Below are 21,915 nucleotides of genomic sequence, written 5' to 3'. Positions count from 1 at the left end.
GGTTTTCAGCCTGTAGAAATGCGATGTGGGTAGCGACTAGCACCTCACTTTATGTTAATCAAGGTCTAGAGGTTCACCAGCTCCGCAGCTGGAGCATTTTTTACATACCTGTCTTCCCAAGTGCTGGGCTACAGCTGATTTTCTGAATCCTCTCTAAATGCCCAAACTAATTTTTTCAAGCTTTGGACTGTTTCTTCAAAGCAGATTTACCTCCTGGGGTAGGAGTATGCAAGCTCCCATGCCTCTGAGTTACAGCTGAAGAGACGTTGGGTCAGCTCCACGTGAAGTTCATTCCACATGATTTAAGGGCGAGACAAACAGTGCTTTGCTATGAGAGCAGGACAGAGCCTGAAATGAATCTCTAAGACAACTCTTGATAGAACTAATTGACATCTTTTAATTCAGTCTCCCTGACAAACATGGCACTCAGTATGTGTTTTACTATATTTATATAAATGCACTGAAATCACAGAATTCTTGAAAAAAGTTATAAAAAATACATTTTGATGAAATACCTTCCTTTTTTTCCCCACAGGTGTTCTGGTTAGTAAAAAGAACTATTTGCTAGTATAATTCACACCTGCTGAGTAGTTACAGTTATGACCAACAGAACATGATGTTATGATTTTAAAATATATGTTGTTTTATTTTGATTTACTAATCACACCTTGAAATGAGCTAACAATGAGTTTACAGCCCATCGTCTCTCTACTCAGGCAAACACTCTCCTTTAAATCTGAATTATTACAGGATGCTTTTCCTTACCTTCTGCAACAGCAATAGAAAGGGATGCCTCATGCAATACAGAAAAGCAGGCCAGTCTATTTTAACTTCTGTTGTCTCAGAAACAACTCTATTTGAGACAACAGGAACAGAGATAAACAGACTTCGCAAGTTGTGTTTATCAAGTAAACTTACTTGCTGTTAATTTTAGCCATTCATCAGGAATTTTAAAATTTCCAGTTACATACTTTCAGGTAATAAAATGTATTGCTTCCAGTAGATTAACACAGTTATTTATCATTATTTGCAGTGTTGCTGCTGTAGTATCCTTAGCATGGGTGATTCTTGCAGGTGCAAAGATGACTTGGTTCTTGTTCCCAGACAGCAGACAAGAGTTTATGGTCCTGAGGCTGGGATACACAACAGGTATGCAGAGCTCTGCTCCTGCAGGGCCTCCCTGATTTTAAAGACAAATTCTGTTCAGGAGATGCAATCTCTCTGGGCATTGAATATTGCTTGAATTGATAATAATACATGAGAAGTTATTCTGCTGGAGAGGGAAGAAGAAAGGAAACAGCTGTTTTTACTTCATTCACTCTGGGTTTTCTGGTCATTGCTAACTGGGTGAGATCTATTCCACCAGCTTGGTTTTCCTCTTTAGAGGAGTTTGAAAACTGGCAGAAGTTTGGGAAAATTACATCAGGACAAGCACATGGCTCTCTGTATCTCCTTATAAGTAAAATAATTCCCATTTCCTCTCTTACTCTCCCAGTAGCCAAAAAGCAACCTCAGAGATATGGCCACTAGCCTTGAGACATTGAACCAATGATGCACTTGCTCCCTATGTGTAAAAGATCTTTTGTTTGTAATCCAGGGAGAAGGAGAGGGGTTTCTGCATATTTTCAGCATAGTCAAATGAGTTTGTTACATGATTTTTTTTAGTCCTAACCACTAAAAATCATGTGTCAGCATCCTTCTTTTGACTGACATGTTTTATCCACAGGGATCATTTTCTCTGGAATGGGAGTAAAACGTCACTTCTTACACAGAGCTTGACACTGCTGCCAGAAGCAAGGAAGCCTTCACCCACCGATCTGCGAGTCTCTCACCATCGTGTTACTGACACGGCCTGATGATCAACTACTTGGAACAGCTTTTGTAAAACCTGCAAAAATACACAGAATTGTTTTATTTATAAAGTCTGGCTGTGTTGTAATCCAGAAGGAAGATATGTCCAAAATGCTTATGATCCTCATACCTAGCCATCTTCCTGTAACAGCACTTGTTAGTATTTTTGTCTCCATCATTATCGTATTTCCACTCATTTGGAAGTTAACCCTGCTTTAGCAGGAGACTAGATCAGATGACCTGCAGAGGTCTCAACCTAAGTAAGTCTGTATTTCTATCATTTATCCTATTGAAAAGTTCTGCAATATTCTTCTTTTTATTAAAAGAAACAGGACATCCAAAACCTCAAACAAGTTCACAACTTTACACTGAGCAGTCGCTGGAGTTATGAGGATATGTATTTCTCCTTTAGTATGCATTTTATTGCAGGGAGAATGTTTCATATTTTTATAATATATTAAGTTTTCTTGTCTACTGTATTTTTGTTCATGGTGTAATCTGTTCAGTTGCTAGTATTTGACAGTCAGCGACTAAAAATGTGGTATAATTTTAAATATACATTTATGTTTTAGTTGCTGAATCCCAGTCGTACCCCAGTAGACTTGCAAGAGATCCTACCTATCATTTTGGTTTATCAAACCAGTGGTTCTGAAAGCTGTTCCCACTAACACTTGTGCATAAGTTACAACAGCTGCGAGAGGACTTCCTATTTTTTACCTACAAAGACTTTCATAACATTAAATCAGATTTAGATGATAAACTACATCAACACCAACAGAAGCCAAATGTGCTGTCTTTTGCATGTGTGGCTTAAAGATATTTTACATCTATTTACACAAATTAGTAAGTATGTCTCACCTCAGTGCAACATTTTTAATAATGCAAAACTGACTGAACCACAAGCCATATTGATGTAATATTAAACACTGGATTTAAATTCACAGAAGCAGGAATGCTGACAACACAGGTCAAACTTCCAATCATTTAACTGCGTGTTTTGATTTTGCATGAGCTTTTGAGGAGGGAATAAGTGGGTTATATAACTCAGATGCAGGCTGATTCAAGGATGTTCGGTCAGGATAAATTTTAGAAATAAAATGGAATGACACGAACCAGCAAAACCCAGACTCTGACACCTCTGCTTGAGAGTTTATGCCAAACTTCTATTATTGTATGTAGTGGAGTTTTACCCAATTCAATAAATAGAAAAGTATCTGTTTTATGTTATGATTAGTTAAAATATACTATTTGTTGCATAACAAATTTCAAGCATTGTCAAAGCACAGAAGTACAGCTACCATCTACATGTCTCCACATATCACAGACAGGACTGCTACAAGTGCCTCTTATAAAGGCTTCCCAACGCCTCCCATTATGAGACTTTTACTGTATCTGCAGCTACCTAGTTTTGAGGTTTGAACTGAATTTCCTATATCAAGTGTTATTTGTACCTCACATATTCCTGTGTGGAAAGGTTAATCCAGAACAGCTCAATCACTCCATGGATAAGACAAAGGAAAAGCATAGACTTCAGTGTAATACAGTTACCTAAAGTAGAAAAAGTTAAGGTTGGAAAGGCAACATTAAATTTAAATATTTGGCCAAGAAAAATTAAAATTGAAGCCATCATTACAATTGTAGAGTCAAGCAGTCAGGTTGGGAAATGCCAGAATTAGAGGCAAATACCTACCAAAAGGTGCAGAACAGTGTGTGTACTATTTCACGAGACTCTCACAACAATGACGGTAGGTAACAGCAACATAGCTTTGGAAACATAGTTTCAAAATCTCCCACTGAAAAACACTAAGATACAGGTCTCTAAGAACTTACGGAAATGAAACTGGGGATATTCTCCACTGAGAAAGTCTCTAGAAATTTCAGGCTAGTCAGCCACTTCACACTACATTTATGATGCAAGAGTCAAAGCTGAAATAAAGCAACCACCCATGTCCAGAAAACAAAAATAAAACCCATACAAGTTTTTATTTATTTTAATTAGACGTAAAATAAAATGTGACATTTCCATCTAGAAGCCACTGACATATGCTGTGGTAAATTCAACACAGAGAGGTGGTTTTAGCTGTCAGATTCCTCCCAAATTCAGCTTCTCCCTCTTGCACTGGAGCTGTGTGCAAGCCCTGATATGCCGAGGATACATCTGTTCAAGGCAGCCGCTGGAGTTGAAGCTTATCAGCGGCTGGTGCTTCAAAGACGTCATCTTCAACACTTTCTTCTATCGGCTTCATTTTTGCCGAAGTTCTCAGGTAGGGAGACGTCCGGCCCGGGCCTGCCACAGTTACAAAGAAATTACCAATTAATTTAACAACACATACCTGCTACATACACCTATTTGTGACAAAATGTACACAATCTGATGATCCTGTCCTAGTTGCCTCGTGAGAGGATTTTATAAGTGAAGGTTTCTTTGTTATTCGGCCACAGGCATCAGGAAATTCTAGACGTGGGACAGCCATGCTGCTACGAACCAGCAATGCCTCTGAGGTTCAAACCCTGCGACTGGCCACAGGCACAGTATTCTCCCCAAATTCTGACTGCATGAGGCGCCCAACACTGTGTCTCTGGCCATCGTTTTCTCATCGTTACACTCACCCACTAATTCTTCTCCACAAATGATGATGTGAATGACTACCCTAAATACAAAAGGTATTTACATTTGCCTCAGCCGTGAAAAAAAATCCCTCAGTCTACTGGGTAAACCTCAGGTAGGTACCTGATCACAGCCCTAACTGCCTTAAAAGCATGATAATGTAAAACGTATGGAAAATACAATACCCCCATAAACAACCATAGAGAAAACAAGACTAACAGGTGAAAGACACATAACTTTTGACTGACAGTGACTTTGTTGCTCTAAGACAATCTTTCAGAAAAGCAGTGCCTCATAAAGCTTGCCAGAGTGGAGCGCACAGAATGGCCATTGCTGGTAAGACAGTAAATGGAGTTTTTGTGCAAGTTACCACTGCAAACTGCCTCTACTGTAGTTAAATTTTCAGCATGAGGGTTAAACCAGAGAGCTCCTTTGACATCAGCCAAACAGGTTTATTTCCCATTGTTCACTCTGAAATTGCTTCTGTACTTGGACAGTTTTTCTCTCGGTACCCTCTTCTAGAGTTAAACCACCACAATGGTACAAGGTTGCAAACATCTAGCATATGATGACCAAAAAGACTAGGGAAATCTTTGAAATATCATTTCAGAAGAAAAGAGCAAGAGGTAGTGGTCCTGTCTGACAGATAGTCTGTATACAAGCTAAAAATTCAAATTTTCTTGAAAAAAACACCGATAGCCATAACATAACTGTTATTGCAGGGCTATTCTTACTACTTTAAAAAAAGTTTATTAGATATACAGTAAAGTGCTCTGCTAAAGAAGCCTACTTATGTAGATGGACTCCTTTGTGCTGCATATGTTACACACAAAGAACAAAATACTAGCTACAGGCAAGACCAGCAGGTTATCACATTACTGCATTTTTAAGTCACATTCACACGAACACCATTCAGAATTAGCTTTTTAGAACGTTTTATGTTAAAAATGTATTAGTATTTTCTTTTACCATTCAAAAACTACCATGATAAAGGTTATTTGCACACATTTTAAAATACTGGAATTGTTAAGCACTTCTTTTTTACTTTATTACTAGTTTATTACCATTTTTAGACTGGTTCTCTTTTTAACAAAAAAGTGCTTAGTTCTCTCCAGAAACCAGAAGTAAGAAGCCATAAGTCTGTTGAACAGGATCCAATATTGGGTCTAACACTGTCAGGTTGTTTGGTTCAAAGACATGCCCTTATTTTCTCCAAATACAACCCCCTTGTCTATTGATGCCTCAATCCAGCGTTGGACAGTTGTTGAAGAGACAGTCTGATCCTGAACCCGGGCCTTCCATACATTACTCTGATGCACTCTCTTGAGGACCTAAGCTTAAACGCCTATTAAAATGGCATTTCCCATGAAACCCAATCCTGCTTTTAACCACAAGCTGGGTATAACATAGGGAGCACACATAGTGAGATAATACCAATAAAAGGATTACCAAATCAAACCTTTTCTACGTTCCTACTTAGCTTAGAAGTTTGCAAACACAGATTCATAGACCAGCAAATCTGACTGATCTAAACCAAGCAGCATAGAAAAAGAGACTGTATCACTAAGTATATGAATGACTATCAAGCAGTAGAATTATTGAATAGAAACTAATACCAAAATGTTTTCTAAAAGACTGAAAGTTAGGTGAAGCTACCCTTGTAATCAGGTTGAACTATTTCTGCTTAACTCAAATTTTGGAAAAAGAGATGCATCGACTTCATTTACTAATAAGTTACATACAGATGGATCATGGATGTCAAGCACAAGTACCATGTTATAAACAAACCCCACTTTAATACCTTTTTGAGGATGCTTGCTGAGTTAATGTGATGTTATCAACAGAAAACATCATGCTGCAAACGACTCACTCCGTAAGCATTATAGAACTCTTGTTGGTTATTTCCTTAACATAAAAGCAAACAGTTAGTTGGGTTTCTTCGTTAATTAAATTCAAAATACAGTTTTGTTAGTAAGTGTAGTTTGGGGCCCTCTAATTAGTATTTTCCACCCTTTCACTACTAAACACTTTGAAAAAAGCTTTATATCAATGTCTTAAGAAAATGACTCAAAGCTTATTGTTTGTAGCACAGATAAAAGCATCATTTAAAAAGTTTAGATTATACAAAAATATAAATGCCCAATTTTTCAAGAATATGGAAATTAGGAGAATAAAACTTATTTGTGTTGTAGTAGTCAAATATCTTATTTGTAATGGGAAGCTTTTGTCCACAGAACAATTGATCACCTAGCAATGACAAGACAGTATTCCTGTAGACCTCCTGTACAGATAAGTTTCTCTTACTAATTTCTCCTTCCAATTAAAAAAAATTTTAAAAAGTTTGTCATTTCCATATGTTCCTCACTAAATCTTCTGGAGTTTTGGGGGTGGTTTTTGTTTGTTTGTTTGGTTGTTTTTTTAAATAAACGAATGCATGATTGCAGAAGGAGGATCCAGGGGAACAGCACTGGGATAGTATGCCTCAGTATGTACCTCATGCTGAAACTTAAAAAACAGACCAAAAAAAAAAAAAAAAAACCACCCGACTGCTGCACTGAGGGCACCCAGGAGAAAGTTTTTGAAAACACAAGTGGGAAGACAAATGGCAGGTTTTTTGTTCACTTTTCCCTGTGATCTGAAAAAAAAGTGCATACATGGCCACAATCCAAATTGAATATAAATCTTTAAGCAAAGCTCACCTTGGTAGCAAACCCGTCATTGGCAATGACAGTGCCCAGGAATAACTAACAAGCTATTTTGGCAGGAAGAAAGATTGAAGCATTACAGTTTAGTGAGATAAGTAACCTTTCATCAAGAATTTTTATCAGCCTTCTACAGAAGTCAGAAATTTCACCTTAATTAAAATGCACAGAAGAAATAAAGGATGGTATTTCCCGAGGTGTATGATAGACTGCTGTATACGTAACCCCTCTGCCTCCCTAGAAGTAAGGGAAGTATTGGGCTCGGGAGGCTGCTGCCACACCTACTGTTTCCAGTGGGGTAGTGGCGCTATAAACTTCACCAACTGCTGTTGGACTGAGCAATTTTGGAACATAAAAGACATTTAAACCCCTCTTTTGGGGAAAGTACACCCCACACACCAGAAAATATGGTACACAAACCAAGGAAAAGTACAACAGAGGAAAGTGTATTTATCAAGTATGTGCTAAGCATGGATGCATCTTAGGGATTAATGTCATTACAGCTGAACATGTCATGCATTTAGATTACTCCCAAAGCTGAAATACTGGTCTCAGTGTTCTGCTGCTAAGCTTGACAGAGAATTTTAATTCTAGCTGATTGCAGAAACACATTTTTACAATTTCTTTCAGGCTTCTGAGTGTGCAACTTTGTCCAAGGATGCTCGATGCAAAGGAGTGGCTTCAATTTCATGGAGCTTTGCCGTGGAACAGGTGAAAAGCCAGTCGAGAACTTATGGGTTAAGATCAGAGAACAGACCAACACAGGAAACTTCATGGCAGGTAACTGCTACAGGCTGCCCAATCAAGAGCATGTAGATGGAAGCCTTCTTTAGACAACTCGATGAAGCCTCACGATCGCAGGCCTTGGTACTCGTGGGGAACTTTAACCAGACCCGGTATCTGGTGGAAAGGCAACAGGGCTGGGTGCAAGCAGTCCAGGAGATTTCTGCAGAGTGTACCAGATAATTTCTTCACAGACGCAATTGATGAGCTGACTAGGAGAGGTGCTCTGCTGGACCTGTCACTGATGAACAAGGAAGAACTCATCAGGGAGCTGAAGGCTGATGGTAACCTTGGCTGCAGTGTCCAGGAGCTGGTGGAGTTTAAGGTATTGAGAAGTGCGCAAGACAAATAGTAGAGTTACAACCCTGGACCTGAGGACAAGGGACTGTGGCTTGTTCAGGGATCTACTTGTCAGGAACCCATGGCACACGGTCTGCAAGGGCAAAGGGACCTGAGGACAGATGGTTGATCTTCAAGGACACCTTCCTCAAAACACAAGGACAGTCCCTTCCAGTGTACAGCAAGTTGAGCAAGCATGGTAGAAGGCTGGCATAGATGAACAGGAAAGTCCTGAGAGAGCTCAAACACACACACATGAAGTGGAAGCATGGATGAGCTGCTTGGGGGGAATACAGAAACATGGCCCAAGCATGCAGGGATGGAATTAGGAAAGCCAAAGCTCAGCTGGATCTGGATGTAGTGAAGGGCAACAAGAATGACTTCTACAAATACATTGGCAACAAAAGGAAGACCAGGCCCAGAGGCCATGGCTCAGCGGGGCACAGGACCTATGGACATGGAAAAGGCTGAGATATTCAATACCTTTTTTGCTTCAGTTTTTACTTTACAGGTTTGTCTTGAGGCCTCCCAGTTCTGAGTCTACTGGTAGAGACTGGGAGAGCAATACTTACTTGACTTACAGGAAAGACAGACTGAGTTAGGGACCACTTAAGTCAACAGGGCAAACACAACACTCTGGAATCACATGGGCTGCATCCAAGGGTGCTGAGTGTTGGCTGATGCAATTGCAAGACTCTCTCTATCATCTTGGAAAGGTCATGGCAGTCAGGGGAGAGAAAAAAAGGCAAATGTCACAGCCATTTTCAAGAAGGGCAAGAAGGAGCATCCAGGGAACTATTGGCCTATCAGCCTAACCTCAGTCCCCAGGAAGATTATGGAGCCTGTCTTTCTGGAAGCCATGTCCAAGCACATGAAGGACAGGAAGGTGACTGGGAACAGCCAGCATGGATGTACCATGGGCAGATTGTGCCTGACCAGTCTGACCACCTTCTGTGGTGAGATGACGGGCTCTGTGGATGGAGGGAGTACAGTGGATGTGGTCTACCTGGACTGTAGCATGGCCCTCCACAGTCTGCCATAGAATCCTTCTAGCCAAATGGGTGAGAAATGGACTAGATACATGGACTACAGCTTGGGTAAAAAATTTGCTGGACTGCTGAGTTCACAGGGTGGTAAACAGCAGTTCAAAACCCAGCTGGCAGTTGGTTAGCAGCAGCATCCCTCGAGGGCCAATACTAAGGCCTATATGTTCAATATATTAATGACCTGGATGATGGGATTGAGTGTACTCCCACCAAGTTCATAGACAACAGCCAAGTAGTGAGGGAAACTGTTGATAGGCCAGAGGGTAAAAGGCAGCTAGTCAGAACGGGCCTTCAGAGGCTGAAGAAAAGAACTGACAGAAACCACGTGAAGTTCAACAAAGGCAAATTCCTGCACCTGGGACACGACAAACCTACATAGCAGTACAGCCTGGGCATCAACTGGTTGGAAAGCAGCTTTGCAGAAACAGGCTTGGGGGTTCTGGTGGACACAAAATGGAATATGAATCAGCAGAGTGCCCCTGCAGTGAAGAGGGCCATCCATGTGTTGGGCCACATTAGCAGCATATATTGGGCCATATTAGCAAGAGCATAGCCAGCAGGTCAATGAAAGAGATTAATCCCCTCTATATGGCACTTGTGGGACAGGATCTGGAGTGCTGTGTCCAGTTTTGGCCTTCCCTGTACAAGAAAGACATGGACATACTGGAGCGAGTGCAGTGGAGAGCAACCAAGATGGTCAGGGGCTGGAGCACATGACGTACACGGAGAGGCTGCAAGAACTGGGTGTGTTCAGCCTTATGGACAGAAGCTTCTCAGGGGATGTTACTGTTGTCTTCAGCTACCTAATGGAAGGGTATAAAGACGACAGAGCCAGACTCTTCTCGGAGGCATGCACTACAGAACAAAGGACAACAGTCACGAATTACAATAAGGGAAACCTTTTTCACCGTGAGGGTAGTAAGGCCCTGGAACAGGTTGCCCAGAGTGGCTGTGAAATCTTCCACCTTGGAAATATTCAAAGCTTGACTGGACATGGCCCTGAGTAACCTGCTCTAGCTGACCCTGCTTTGAACATGGGGTTGGACTAGATGTTCTCCACAGGTTCCTTCCAACTTCAACTGTGCTGCGATTCTAAATGTCCTTTCAGGGAACAGAGGAGAAACAAAGAAAATAACGCTGGAATTTTCATCAAACTTTATCCCAGCTGTCATCCTCAACATTGTAGTAGGGTGAAACACTAGCAGGGTTTTTGCTTCCATCTATCTGAGCATGCAGACTATACCAATGTTAAGGACTGAAAACAGATAGGCCCTCCAAGTCTGAAGGAGTTCCTGGATGAGAACTGTGAGGAACACAATACAGAACAGATAATTAAACGGGAAATTGCAAATACTTCAATCACTTTCTCTTCTTAGCAGAGAGTTTAACCATAGTAAGTAACTGGCAGTGAATTTTTTTCCTCATATATTTGAATTCTAATCGCTAAAGCATAATGTTTCCCAAATAAAAATAAATAATCCTATATGATGCTTTTAAATTCTGTTAAATTAACAGCTTATGTCAAATGAGAAAATTGAGCATCTTCTGGGGTTTTTTTGTTCAAAAGCTGCTTGCAGAGTTCAGGCTACTGTTGAAATTAAGATTCAGGAAAATTAAAAGTAAAAAATAACAATAGCCTAGAAAGAATCATTTAGAAGGTTTCTATAAAGGAATAAATTCCAAGAATAGAAGCAAAAAGGTCAGACTCGGTTTCTTCCCTCATTTCATCTCATCTGTTCTCTAATACTCCTGTCATACAAAGAACAGGGGAGGAAAGCCTGACAGGATATTTGGAGATTTTCCAGGTGGCATCAAAATATTGGTTGTACACCACATTTCTCCAAACCCTGCCAATGCAAACTATCTCAGGAGGAAATGCAGAGCACCAAGTTGCTGATGGAAAAACTTTTGTTTAGGTTTTTCATTTCCACAAGCACCAGTCACAGACCAAAGGAGATACCGTGACAGCCATTGTACATTCACAGTTTTGCCCCATTGCTCTAAACATTCCGTATTATGCCTACACATTCACATTATGCCAAAAATTATCACAATACATGCTGGGGTTTTGCCAGTATCTACATGAGATAGCTTCAGTTAGCATACAAAGCCTTATGTATCTTACGAATTTCCTACAGTTAAGTCCCTCCACTTAGTCAATGCGCAGCAGCATCCAAAAAGCTACAGTCTGCTCCCACTGAAGACAACAGGAGTTCTACAATCACCTCTTATGATCAACCAAGCTGTGTTCAAAACTGGCATGAACTATTTTGAGCACTCACGAAGAGAGGATGCAGAGGAAGTCCCGCGAAGAAACATCTGCAAACCATCCTCACTGTCACTGGTACTGGCTATACTGTTTCTCATCTGCATCACAGAGAGCTGTGAGCAAAGACTAGGCTGTCGATCAAGCTTTTTTGAAGCCTAAAAAGGAATAATAATTATTATTTTAAAAAAGGTATCAAGTAAATTAAAATAAAAATGGAAAATAACTATCTCCTCTGTAGTAGGTGCTCTGGTCTCAGCTATGACTATTCATGAATCAAGAAACTGGTTAGAGCGGAAGATTCTATGCAGTGTAAATTGATTTAAATGAAAATAGAAGATGCCAGTAATATATTGGAATTAGAACATTGACAAGCATGAAACCTCAGATTAATTATTCAATTTTAATTTTGTTTTGCACTGGATTTTTTTGTATATTTTCCTACAGAAAGGTTAATATTTATTATTTGGTAATTCATTATTCAGGTATGATGCTCTGCAATTAAATACAGCCTTTATGATGAGCCTGGTGCCCCTTGCTAAACAAGACAGCATGTTATACAGAGTTGAGCAATTTATATCTTAACAGAAACATGTTCACTTTCCTGGCTTTTCATTTCATCACGTTAGAAAACAGAGAATGTCATTCATTCGTAGTAGATGATCATTTGGCCCTTGATTTTACTGAAGGCAGATTAAATGCATCACATGAACATTATCCTCTGCCTGTCAAATGGTCTTAGGACCTTCCATTTGCTTTGAGTAGTCTTCCTGAGAAGTCTTTGTGCTATAATATTTATATCAAACCATACATTGTTCCTTGTTAGGTATTACTGCAAGTCAGAATGCTATTTTAGGTGTATGTGAAAGGTAGTTACGAATGACAAGAGAGTAATGGATAACTCCACTTTACTGAACTTTAAAAGTCAGGAATTAGCATCCTATTTCACGTGGAGAAGAATGACTATTTTCCCAACAGTAGTGAAAAATCTCCTTAGGTAGGAGAAAATCACAAGGTTCCTTACAAATAAATAGATACTTTTCTGTTTTCCAATATGCAATGAATTGATATTCTTATCTTCTTACTACCATCTTGGCTATGAATAATCTATACTGAATTTGTTTTAGTTGTCCTCTTGTACATCCCCTGTGTACAGAAGTCAACTACAAAATTTTCTGTTGAGATTGTCTCCAGCTAAAATGCATTAAAGACACCGATAATGTATATAGTTGACAATGAAGCCTGTGAGAAGTGACATGCCCATAGGGTGCTGGCAATGGGGAAATGAAGGAGAATTTACTTAATAGACATTTCTTGTCCTATGTTTTGTAGGAAGGGCTTGTGCAACAGGATTTGCATTTGAGGAAGAATAAAAAGGTACTACAAAATCTCCCAAATGCTCACTCTTAATTTTTATAACATACATTTTCAAAAGTTACTGTGATAAAAGTTACAATAATTTTAAATTCATGTGTCTATTCTCACTAAAAATAAAGAGTTGGTACAAACTGAAGTTAAAGTATGCAGATGTTAAGTCAACAGAGGGGCAAAGCTTGGTGGTTTTTTTTAATACGTAAAAGGTATAAGGACCTTTCACTTAAAAACAACCAATCACAACATTACAATGAGTACTTCATCATAATTCCATTTCAATAAATATTTATACTAGTGCTGAAGCTCTACAGTGCCAGAAGTCAGACGCACAAGTTTGTTGCAGATGACTCTGTATACTAGGCATGACACCCTAATGCTGTCATCCATGTGTAAAAAAAGAAAATGAGGGAAGGAAAAAGGAAAGAAAAAAGGAAAATAAAATAGACAATAGAAAAGAGGAAAAATGAAAACAGAAAAAAAGAGAAAAAAGAAGAAAGAGGAAAAAAGAGGGGAAAAAGGGCAAGGTGAGAAGGAGTGTAGAGAACAGCAGTCTCCCAGGAGAGGCAGTCTGAATGCACACACAGGAGGCATGTCGCTACACGTTCCTTTCGGATGCCATACTCCAGAAATAACTTACTGTCTATGTAGATGTGGGTTTTAATACAGAAGACTCCCCTGTAATTATTATTTTTTTTTTTTAAAGCAGCTTTAATCACATCATTTTTAAGATGTATTTTATAGATGGTACGTTCCTGCTAGATCATTTTTATCTTACTGCATTAGTAAGATGAAAACAGTGATCTGAAATAGTTTTGAGGATCTCATTACAGGACAGTGTAATCCTCTATTTCATTGACCAGAAGGCAGAATAAGTAGTGCTTTATTGCTGTTAAATTGTTTCTCCAGCAATTCTTTCTTTTCTCTTTCTATAGCCAGTACAAAATTGAGAAAACTTACAATGCCTAATTAGCCATAAAGACATTACAAGTTTAGCCTGTTGAAGTCCGTTGTATAGTTGCAGTCATTCCTTTTGGATCATTTTCTAGTAAATTCACAACTTTGCAGAAGTAACTATTTAACCTATATATGAGATATTCATGGGCAATCTGATGAGAAAGATTTTTGCTCTGAGTTAGTGAGTTAAATACAGACAGAATACAAAAATACTGTATTATAAAATTATAAAGCTTTTCATAAATGATGGTGAAAGTTCTTCAAATAAATTATATATGAGAACCCTACAGCCACTACATAAATAATAAAAAAACCCACCAGCAGCCAAGTTACAGTCCAAATCTTGAAAAGCCATGTAACTAAGTGAGGAGACAAAATGAAAGTAAAACAAGATAATCAATATATCCATGACTACACCCAGACCACTTGCTGCGACACCTAAAACACACTCCCTCTACATGCAAAGAAGAATAAGTTATATTCAGACCACTGAATATTTTATATTTATTTATATTTTATATGTATTTCATGCCTCCTTCCACTAACTACATTGTATCAACCTCATGTTCTTTTTTTTTTTTTGTATTTGCAACCCTCAAACACATGTTGAAATTATTCTTCTTGGCAATCAGTGTTACCCAGTTGTTTGACCCTAGCAAGCAAATTCTTCAAGAAAAAACCCTGAAGTTTCTTTGTATAAAGGCACCCATTTGTTAATGAGAAAGGATATCCAGGGAGAAGCACCTTTTTAGCTACTGGCCGTCATGTCTACCAGTTGGCTAGAAATACTGGTGCTACTGATCACTTCTGAATCTCAGTTATTCATCTTTCTCGCACATTACTGTGCTAACTTTAACCAATATTGCTTCTGACAAAAATGTTGCACTTTGGCACTAAAAGGCAAAGAGTGTGAATTCAGCAGCTGATAGCAGCAAGTTAAAAAAAGGTGCTTTAAGAGGATTTAAAATTGAAGGAACAATACGTTTGTGTGGGGGAGGAAAATTCCCAAATGAAACTTCAGTTGCTTACCTTGTCATTTAAGGTTGGGTCATTCAATGAATAGAGTTTATTTGTAATATCTTTGCCAATAAGATACTTGAAGATCTCACAAAGAAATGGCTCAGATTCCAGAAAGTAAGTCAGCCTTTCCCTGGACCAGCACAGGAACTTGCAGTTATCATCTGCAATAATGGTGACCTGAGAAAATACATGCTCAGAATTAGCACTTCTCTTTTCTTTAAAATAAGTGATACCATGTTATTTGTGCCTCCAGTTAAAATAACTCTTAAAGCCAAAAAACTTTTCAGTACCCCTTAGAACGCGATATTCACAAATGTAAAACATCTCAGATATTTATTATCATCATATTTTTAACTGATAAGCACAGCCAGTTTGTTTTTCAGAAAACCTGAGGGGAGATACTAGGGGAAAATCTCTCATAAGTTCCCAAACTGTAAAAGCACTTATGTTAGAGATTTACATATAAAGTCAGTCCTGCAGTGATGACACTGCTTGCATCCCAATATGCCTACATGTCACTTGGTTTTATTTTATGTCACTGTCACCAAACAGGAACAACTGGTATAATCCAAAGGTCTCCATCAAGGAGTTTTTAGTGATTTTGAAAAACGTATTTTCATCTTTCTCTCTTCACTGTCAGCCCTGCTGATCGCACAACTACCACCTTCTAGCAATTGAGGTAAGGCTCCGTTTGCTCAGTTACTGATAATTCAGCTACCGATAGTTCCAGAGGAGCTTGTACCCTCTCCAGGCAGGCTGGACCCACCAGGTTCGTGCCCCTGTGCCGGCAGAGGGCAATGGCACACCGAAACCTGCCCCGCTTGCTCATACCCAACAGCCTGTTTTGCAAGGGAAAGGCAGGCATCTACGAAGAAATCAGGTGCTTTCTGCTATTACAAGCTAACGTTACCTCCTGAAAAATTAAAAATATATAAAGCCTAAGAAATAATGGGAAACAGTCACGTATCCGTGGATTTTAACTTCACCGTCTGTAACATAAGCACACAGGCTGAGGAAGAATTTGCCAGCGTTGCCAGCAGATGGGGTCCTTAAGATTGAATCCGTGTCCTCTTGCAATGGCAACGCTGAGAGTGTTTACATGGCAGCAACAAGCAGAACTCACGAGTGAAGGACATACACCGTGCCAGATTACAACACTTTTTAAGGCAGGCAGAAGTTGAGGCATGAGCCTTTTCCCTTCAGAGGGACCGATTCATATCCAGTCGCTTACGAGAGAAACAGGCTGTGCCAAGAGGGCGGCCGTGCTGCAGGACGCCTCACTGCTGCAAAACGAACACATCTGGACAATTCTCTCTCCTTGGCATTAAGCCTAGTATATGACTGGAACATATGACATCAATCACTGATTTTAGAGTCTACATTGCTCTCCTTCCCTCCCCTTCTGCCAGGGTATCAGTGTGGATGTACCCAGTCAGCCACAGACTGGTCATTATTACACATACCCAGTTAAAGAACATCAAGTAAGAGGTAGCAAAATAGCCATTTCAGTACTATGGGGAAAAAAACTTCTCTAACAGCATTTTTTTCCACATGCTATGGTATAATATATCCTTTAATGTACTAGCATAATTACAATGCTAGAGACATATACCCTTATTGCTCCCCGTGTGAATATTTTTATTCAAAATACTGTGATCTCTTTCAGCTTATGTTGCTTTAACAACTTTCAAAATGACAGAAGCATTACTATGTTTAGATAAATACCAGTTTCAAACTACTAGTGCCTGAAATTTTAGTCTTTCATTTTAGTAACACCAAATATTACAATAATTATTTTGCCTTTTCTGTTTTTGAACCAGTGATGAGATTGCTTACATCATCTCTTCTTCCAGTAAAGCTATCTCTTAAATTATTTGTCCTGAATAATCTCTTAACACAAAATACGCTAGGAAACAGTAAAAGAGAACAGAATAGCAAAAACCAGACCGCTCAGTGAACACCACCATAATCCTGTTTTGCAGCATTTAATTTTAAGAGTTATTCTTGATGTGGTCCATCATGAAACACCAGCACTAAAAAGCTAGCAAAATAATGCAAGCCAAATAGTTCACTGTTGATCAAATTCATACTCTGCTTTTTAACAATCTCATCAGCTCATATTCAGTGACATTTAAACCAAAGTATACCTGGAATTTCTCACCCCGGTTCATCTGTGTTGATCGAAATTCAGGAGAATCTATAAAGGCACAGGGGTAAATATTATGCAGAAAATGCCCTCGATAAGACACCTTCATTCTGGAAATAAAAATATATGAAACAACATTTTAAAGTCATGGAGGTTGATTAATCTAAATTTGGATATGATTATTGACAAAGATAAAGCAGTAGGCAACAGGCAAAAATACATTCATCTTCTGGAATTTCAGCCCCAGAGCTACCCTGTTTTCTGCCTAAACCTCCATCACTTCCAAGCAGAACAGGCTGCCAGCCAATTCAAGTTGCCAAGCATGGTGCGTATCCTCAAAACGCTGCTATTCAAAGTGGAAAAGGTCTGCAGGGTTATGCTATACAGCCAGACCAGAATCAGGTTTCCTTTACATAACTAGCTTTGCAGTAATGAGCAGCTAATGACTTCAAAGAAAAATGATGAAGCCTGACATGACTGTTGCTATCAACAGAAACTGGTTAAAATATTGGCCAGAACTTAGGAAGAGCTTCAAGATTACAGCCTGGCCATAGGCATTTATTTTACCCCTTCTCACCTGGGTCCTGTCAGCCTCTGGGCACTACACCTGCCCCTCTCCGCTTGCATGTACGTGTGCAATGAATCAATTCCAATAGGCCTGTTGTTTTAAAGTCTACTGGAGGAATATTTTTCCTTCCCTCATGCACAATATTTTTAAACCTTAAAACCTGAGAATGCACTGAGAAGAGGACTTAGATATCTAAGACTCAAACAAATCTCTTGCTTGTTCTGGAAGACACTGCCTTTGATATTATGCAAATATAAGTCCCACTAAAATCCATGCAGCTACACACACCAGTAGAGACATAATATGCTGCCAGTAAGAGACATCACTGCCATTTGAAAACAGTGTCACAAAATAGTCTATCCCTACAGACTATTCGGCTATAGACTATAACGTGCTACAAACAAAAACATTTAAAAGCCAACAAAAACCCCAACAACTTTCTAATCTATTCAGCCATCACACAAAGCATAAGACTGTCCCCAAGCTTTATAAAACCTACTTCCCCTTCAGCAGGATGCTTAGCCTATCATCAACTGATGTTTTATCTTCTGCAGCATAGGCTTGACCTGTCTTTAAAGTCTGAATGTTGCAGAATTGTCCAGTCAGTCTTTGGAAGAGCTCTGGAGGCACATGGAGAGGTTCAAACATTCTCCTGTAGAGGCTGCTAAGCTCCTTCTCTATCTTGATCTAGAATACAAAAACAAAAGACATAATAAAGACAGATGCATTAGTTAAAAAAGGGTAAGACTGCACATATGCTTTAGTTGCTACATTTGAGGAACATCTTTGTCTGTTATGTTTAGGCAAGGAAAGAAGTGGTAAATGTGTGACATCTATCCACAAACACTGCCTATGACAGGGTGACTAAAACCTTATCTAAAATTAGACAGGCTAGCACACTGGTGCTTTAGAATGCTGTTCCATCCAAGTGGCACATTAAATCAGACAAAAGGAATCTTCCGAGACTTCTGTTGATGTAACAGCAAATAGGACTTGGGCCAGAATTACACAAAAAAATGAGGTTGCCTGCATTTTTCACACCACATGCACACCTCATTCTGGCCATCTCTCAGGCTCTCCTGGGAGCTCCTTTCATCCCTGAGCTTCTTAGCTTACTTGCAGTAGAAAAGCAAGTCCTGAAAAACAAACCCATCATATTGAAACAACATGTGATGAAGGAGGAAAAAAAAAAAAAACATTGCCAGCTGAACATCCCACATCTAGGAGCCCACCCAAACTCAGGCAGCGGCAATGAGGGAAAGGATGTTGGCTGAAATCCCAAGCCTACAAGTCTTTCCTGAATGAAGGCAGCAGGGAATGAGACAGTGTCCCAGCCTCCCTGAAAGCAGAGGCAGCCTGAACAAAGCCTGCATATTTGCTGGGAGGAAAACAAATTAGAACAGTAAGCATCAGATAATGAAAAGATAAAATATACATAGAACAGAGAATAAGGAAAAGCAACCAAGAAAAAAGGCAGGAAAGAAGAAAAAGAGTCACCACTTCAAATGAGAATATGCCAAGTTTACGCAATTTTCTAGATTTTTTTGTATTTCAATATTAAAAACAGGGGAGGAGAGAAGGTCGCAGCACAGGAGTCCAGGAGTCACTTTTCAGCTGATGGTAGCCAACAGTGGGAATCAAGAAACTTCTAGTCACCTTGTGGCTGGAGGAGGTAGGGAATCCAGAACCACCATGGGAGGCCCCAGGCTGTCTGAGGCCCATGAGGGCTTCAAACTGTCAGGTACCCACTACTTCCTCAGGAAAGCATTTTAGGGTGAAAATACTAGTCTTTACCCTCTAAGAGATATGTGTATTCCACATCAAAAATCCTCCCTGAGCTCTTCTCGGAAGAATTACACGTGTGTGTAAAACAGTAAATCAAGCATAATGAAAAGGTTTCGGAAAATTGAGAAGGTCTTGCTACATTTCAAGTTTATTTAAATATAGAACAAATTGAGCTGAGGCAGAAACATTCTAGATTTGTGGAACCATATTTGGAGTATTCTACAGACAGCCTCAACCACTGGATGTGGTCCATCCCACATACCGGCTGCTGAATGCCATGGGAATCGCTCTGGAAGTGACAATCCCATGGATAGAGATGGTGGGTTAATCTCACAGAAACAGTATACAGTTCATTATTAAATTCCTAAACAGGAGAGAGAAGGCTGCTTATGTGACCTTATTGTTACCATTTTGTGACTTCTCAGCCTTTGAATTTCAAAAAAAGCCCAACTAAAGGATATCCTAAACCTGCAGACTTCACTTTTTACCAGACAGCCTCAAACCATGAAAACTGAAAGCAAGTTTATGAACCACTGAGATTTTTATGCAGGCTCCATGTGAAACACACACCAATACCCGTTTCCAAGGACTTAACATGTAAAATTCTTGTGAAAGAGCTCCTGAAAACTTTCTTTTCCTTACACATAGCCAAACTTACTGTTAACTTTGTATACAGTATCTGCATACATTTACCACCCACAACTGCATTAAAGCATTCAGTTTGTTTGATTTTTTTGATCTGTCCGTACATAAGCTTCAGTAAAACGTGAATTGCTGCCTCCTCAAAACATTTAAATGGATCTATTTCATTACTGTATCATAATTTTGTAACATGTCTGCCTCCTCCTATAAAATCACCTCTGCCCCAGAAATAGTATCAGGATCGAGGAGGGCTAGAATATAAGCATTCAGACAAGATTAACAATAAAGTCACAGAATCCTAGCATGGTTGAGGTTGGAAGGGACCTCTGGAAGTCGTCTGGTCTATCCCCTGCTCAGGCAGGGTCACCTAGGGGAAGGTTGTGCAGGACCATGTCCAGACAGCTTTTGAATATTCCCAAGGATGGAGACTCACAACATCTCTGGGCAAGCAGTGCCAGAGCTCGGTCACCCTCACAGTAAAAAAGTGTTCCCTGAAGTTCAGACGGAGCCTCCTGTCCTGTCACCAGGCACCACTGAAAAGAGCCTGGCTCCATCCTCTTTGCACCCTCCCTTCACGTATTTATACACATTGGTAAGATCCCCCTGAGCCTTCTCTTCTCCAAACTGAACAGTCCTGGCTCTCCTCACAGGAGAGATGCTCCAGTCCCTAATCATCTTCACAGCCCTTCGTTGGACTTTCTCCAGTAAGTCCAGATCTCTCTTCTACTGGAAAGCCCAGATCTGGACCCAGCACTCCAGATATGTCTCACCAGTGCTGAACAGGGGAAGGACCACCTCCCCCAACCTGCTGGCAATGCTTTTCCTAATGGAGCCCAGGATACTGTTGCCTCTGTCACAAGAGCACGTTGCTGGTCCAACTTGTCCACCAGGACCTGCAGGTCCTTTTCTGCAAAGCTGCCTTCCAGCTGGTGAGTCCCTGGCATGTGCTGGCACATGGGGTTATTCCTCCCCAGGTGCAGGACCTTGCACTTCTTGTTGAGCTTCATGAGGTTCCTGTTGGCCCGTTTCTCCAGTCTGCCGAGGTTCCTCCGGATGGCTTCCCAACCTTCTAGCCTATCAGCCATGCCTCCCAGTCTTGTGTCATCAGGGTACACTCTGCCCCATCATCCAGGTCGTTAATGAAGATGTCAAACAGGACTGGGCCTAGCATTAACCCTTAGGTTACACTGCTAGTGTATGCACTAGTATATATAGTACGCACCTTTAACTAGACTTCACGCCCCTGATTACCACACTCAGCCCAGCCCTTCAGCTAGTTTTCAATCCATCTCACTGTGTCCTCATCCAGCCCATACTTCAGCTGCTTCTCTAGGAGGATTCTATGGGAGACAGTGTTTAAAGCCTTACTGAAATTAAGGTAGACAATATTCATCACTCTCTTCTCATCTATCATAGAACGTTATCAGGTTGGCTAAGCATGACTTCCCCTTGGCGGATCATGCTGACCACTCCTGATCACGTTCTTGTCCTTCACATGCATAGAAATGGCTTCCAGGATTAGCTATTCCATCACCTTCTCAGGGATCGAGGTGAGGCTGACCAGCCTGCAGGTCCCTGGGTCCTCCTTCTTGCCCTTTTTGAAGAAAGGAGTGGCATTTGCTTTCCTCCACTCCTCACATCACTACAGTTGTTCAAAGATTATCAAAAGTGGCCTCACAGTGACATCAGCACTTGTGTGTGCATGCCATTAGGGCTCATGGACTTACATATGTCCAGTATGTCACCTGACCTGAAGTTACACTGGTTTCACACTGAATCAATTACTAATTAAATCGTCCACCAGTGGCTACATTTATATGAAACCCAGGTT

The 21,915-nt window shown here is 40.1% G+C and overlaps 1 protein-coding gene across 5 annotated transcripts in view; it reads right to left on the bottom strand.

Moving 5' to 3' along the window:
- Positions 1 to 377: 377 nt before the first annotated feature.
- The window catches only part of BVES (blood vessel epicardial substance), a 36,976-nt gene continuing 15,438 nt past the window's right edge, over positions 378 to 21,915 (bottom strand). For 2 of the 5 annotated variants that reach the window (XM_052781418.1, XM_052781414.1), the window contains exons 4-8: positions 18,157 to 18,344; positions 17,091 to 17,199; positions 14,953 to 15,120; positions 11,612 to 11,753; positions 378 to 4,138 (exon numbers count right to left, since the gene is read on the bottom strand). In XM_052781418.1, coding sequence (XP_052637378.1) covers positions 4,014 to 4,138; positions 11,612 to 11,753; positions 14,953 to 15,120; positions 17,091 to 17,199; positions 18,157 to 18,344 — 732 coding nt within the window. In that variant the 3' untranslated portion in view covers positions 378 to 4,013. The other 3 variants (XM_052781415.1, XM_052781416.1, XM_052781417.1) reach the window with 3 other exon arrangements.

This window comes from Harpia harpyja, chromosome 3 (assembly GCF_026419915.1).
Source record: "Harpia harpyja isolate bHarHar1 chromosome 3, bHarHar1 primary haplotype, whole genome shotgun sequence".
In the NCBI taxonomy this organism is placed as follows: Eukaryota; Metazoa; Chordata; class Aves; order Accipitriformes; family Accipitridae; genus Harpia; species Harpia harpyja.
The sequence above is the reverse complement of the archived record's forward strand: the minus strand, read 5'-3'. Positions and strand labels throughout refer to the sequence as shown.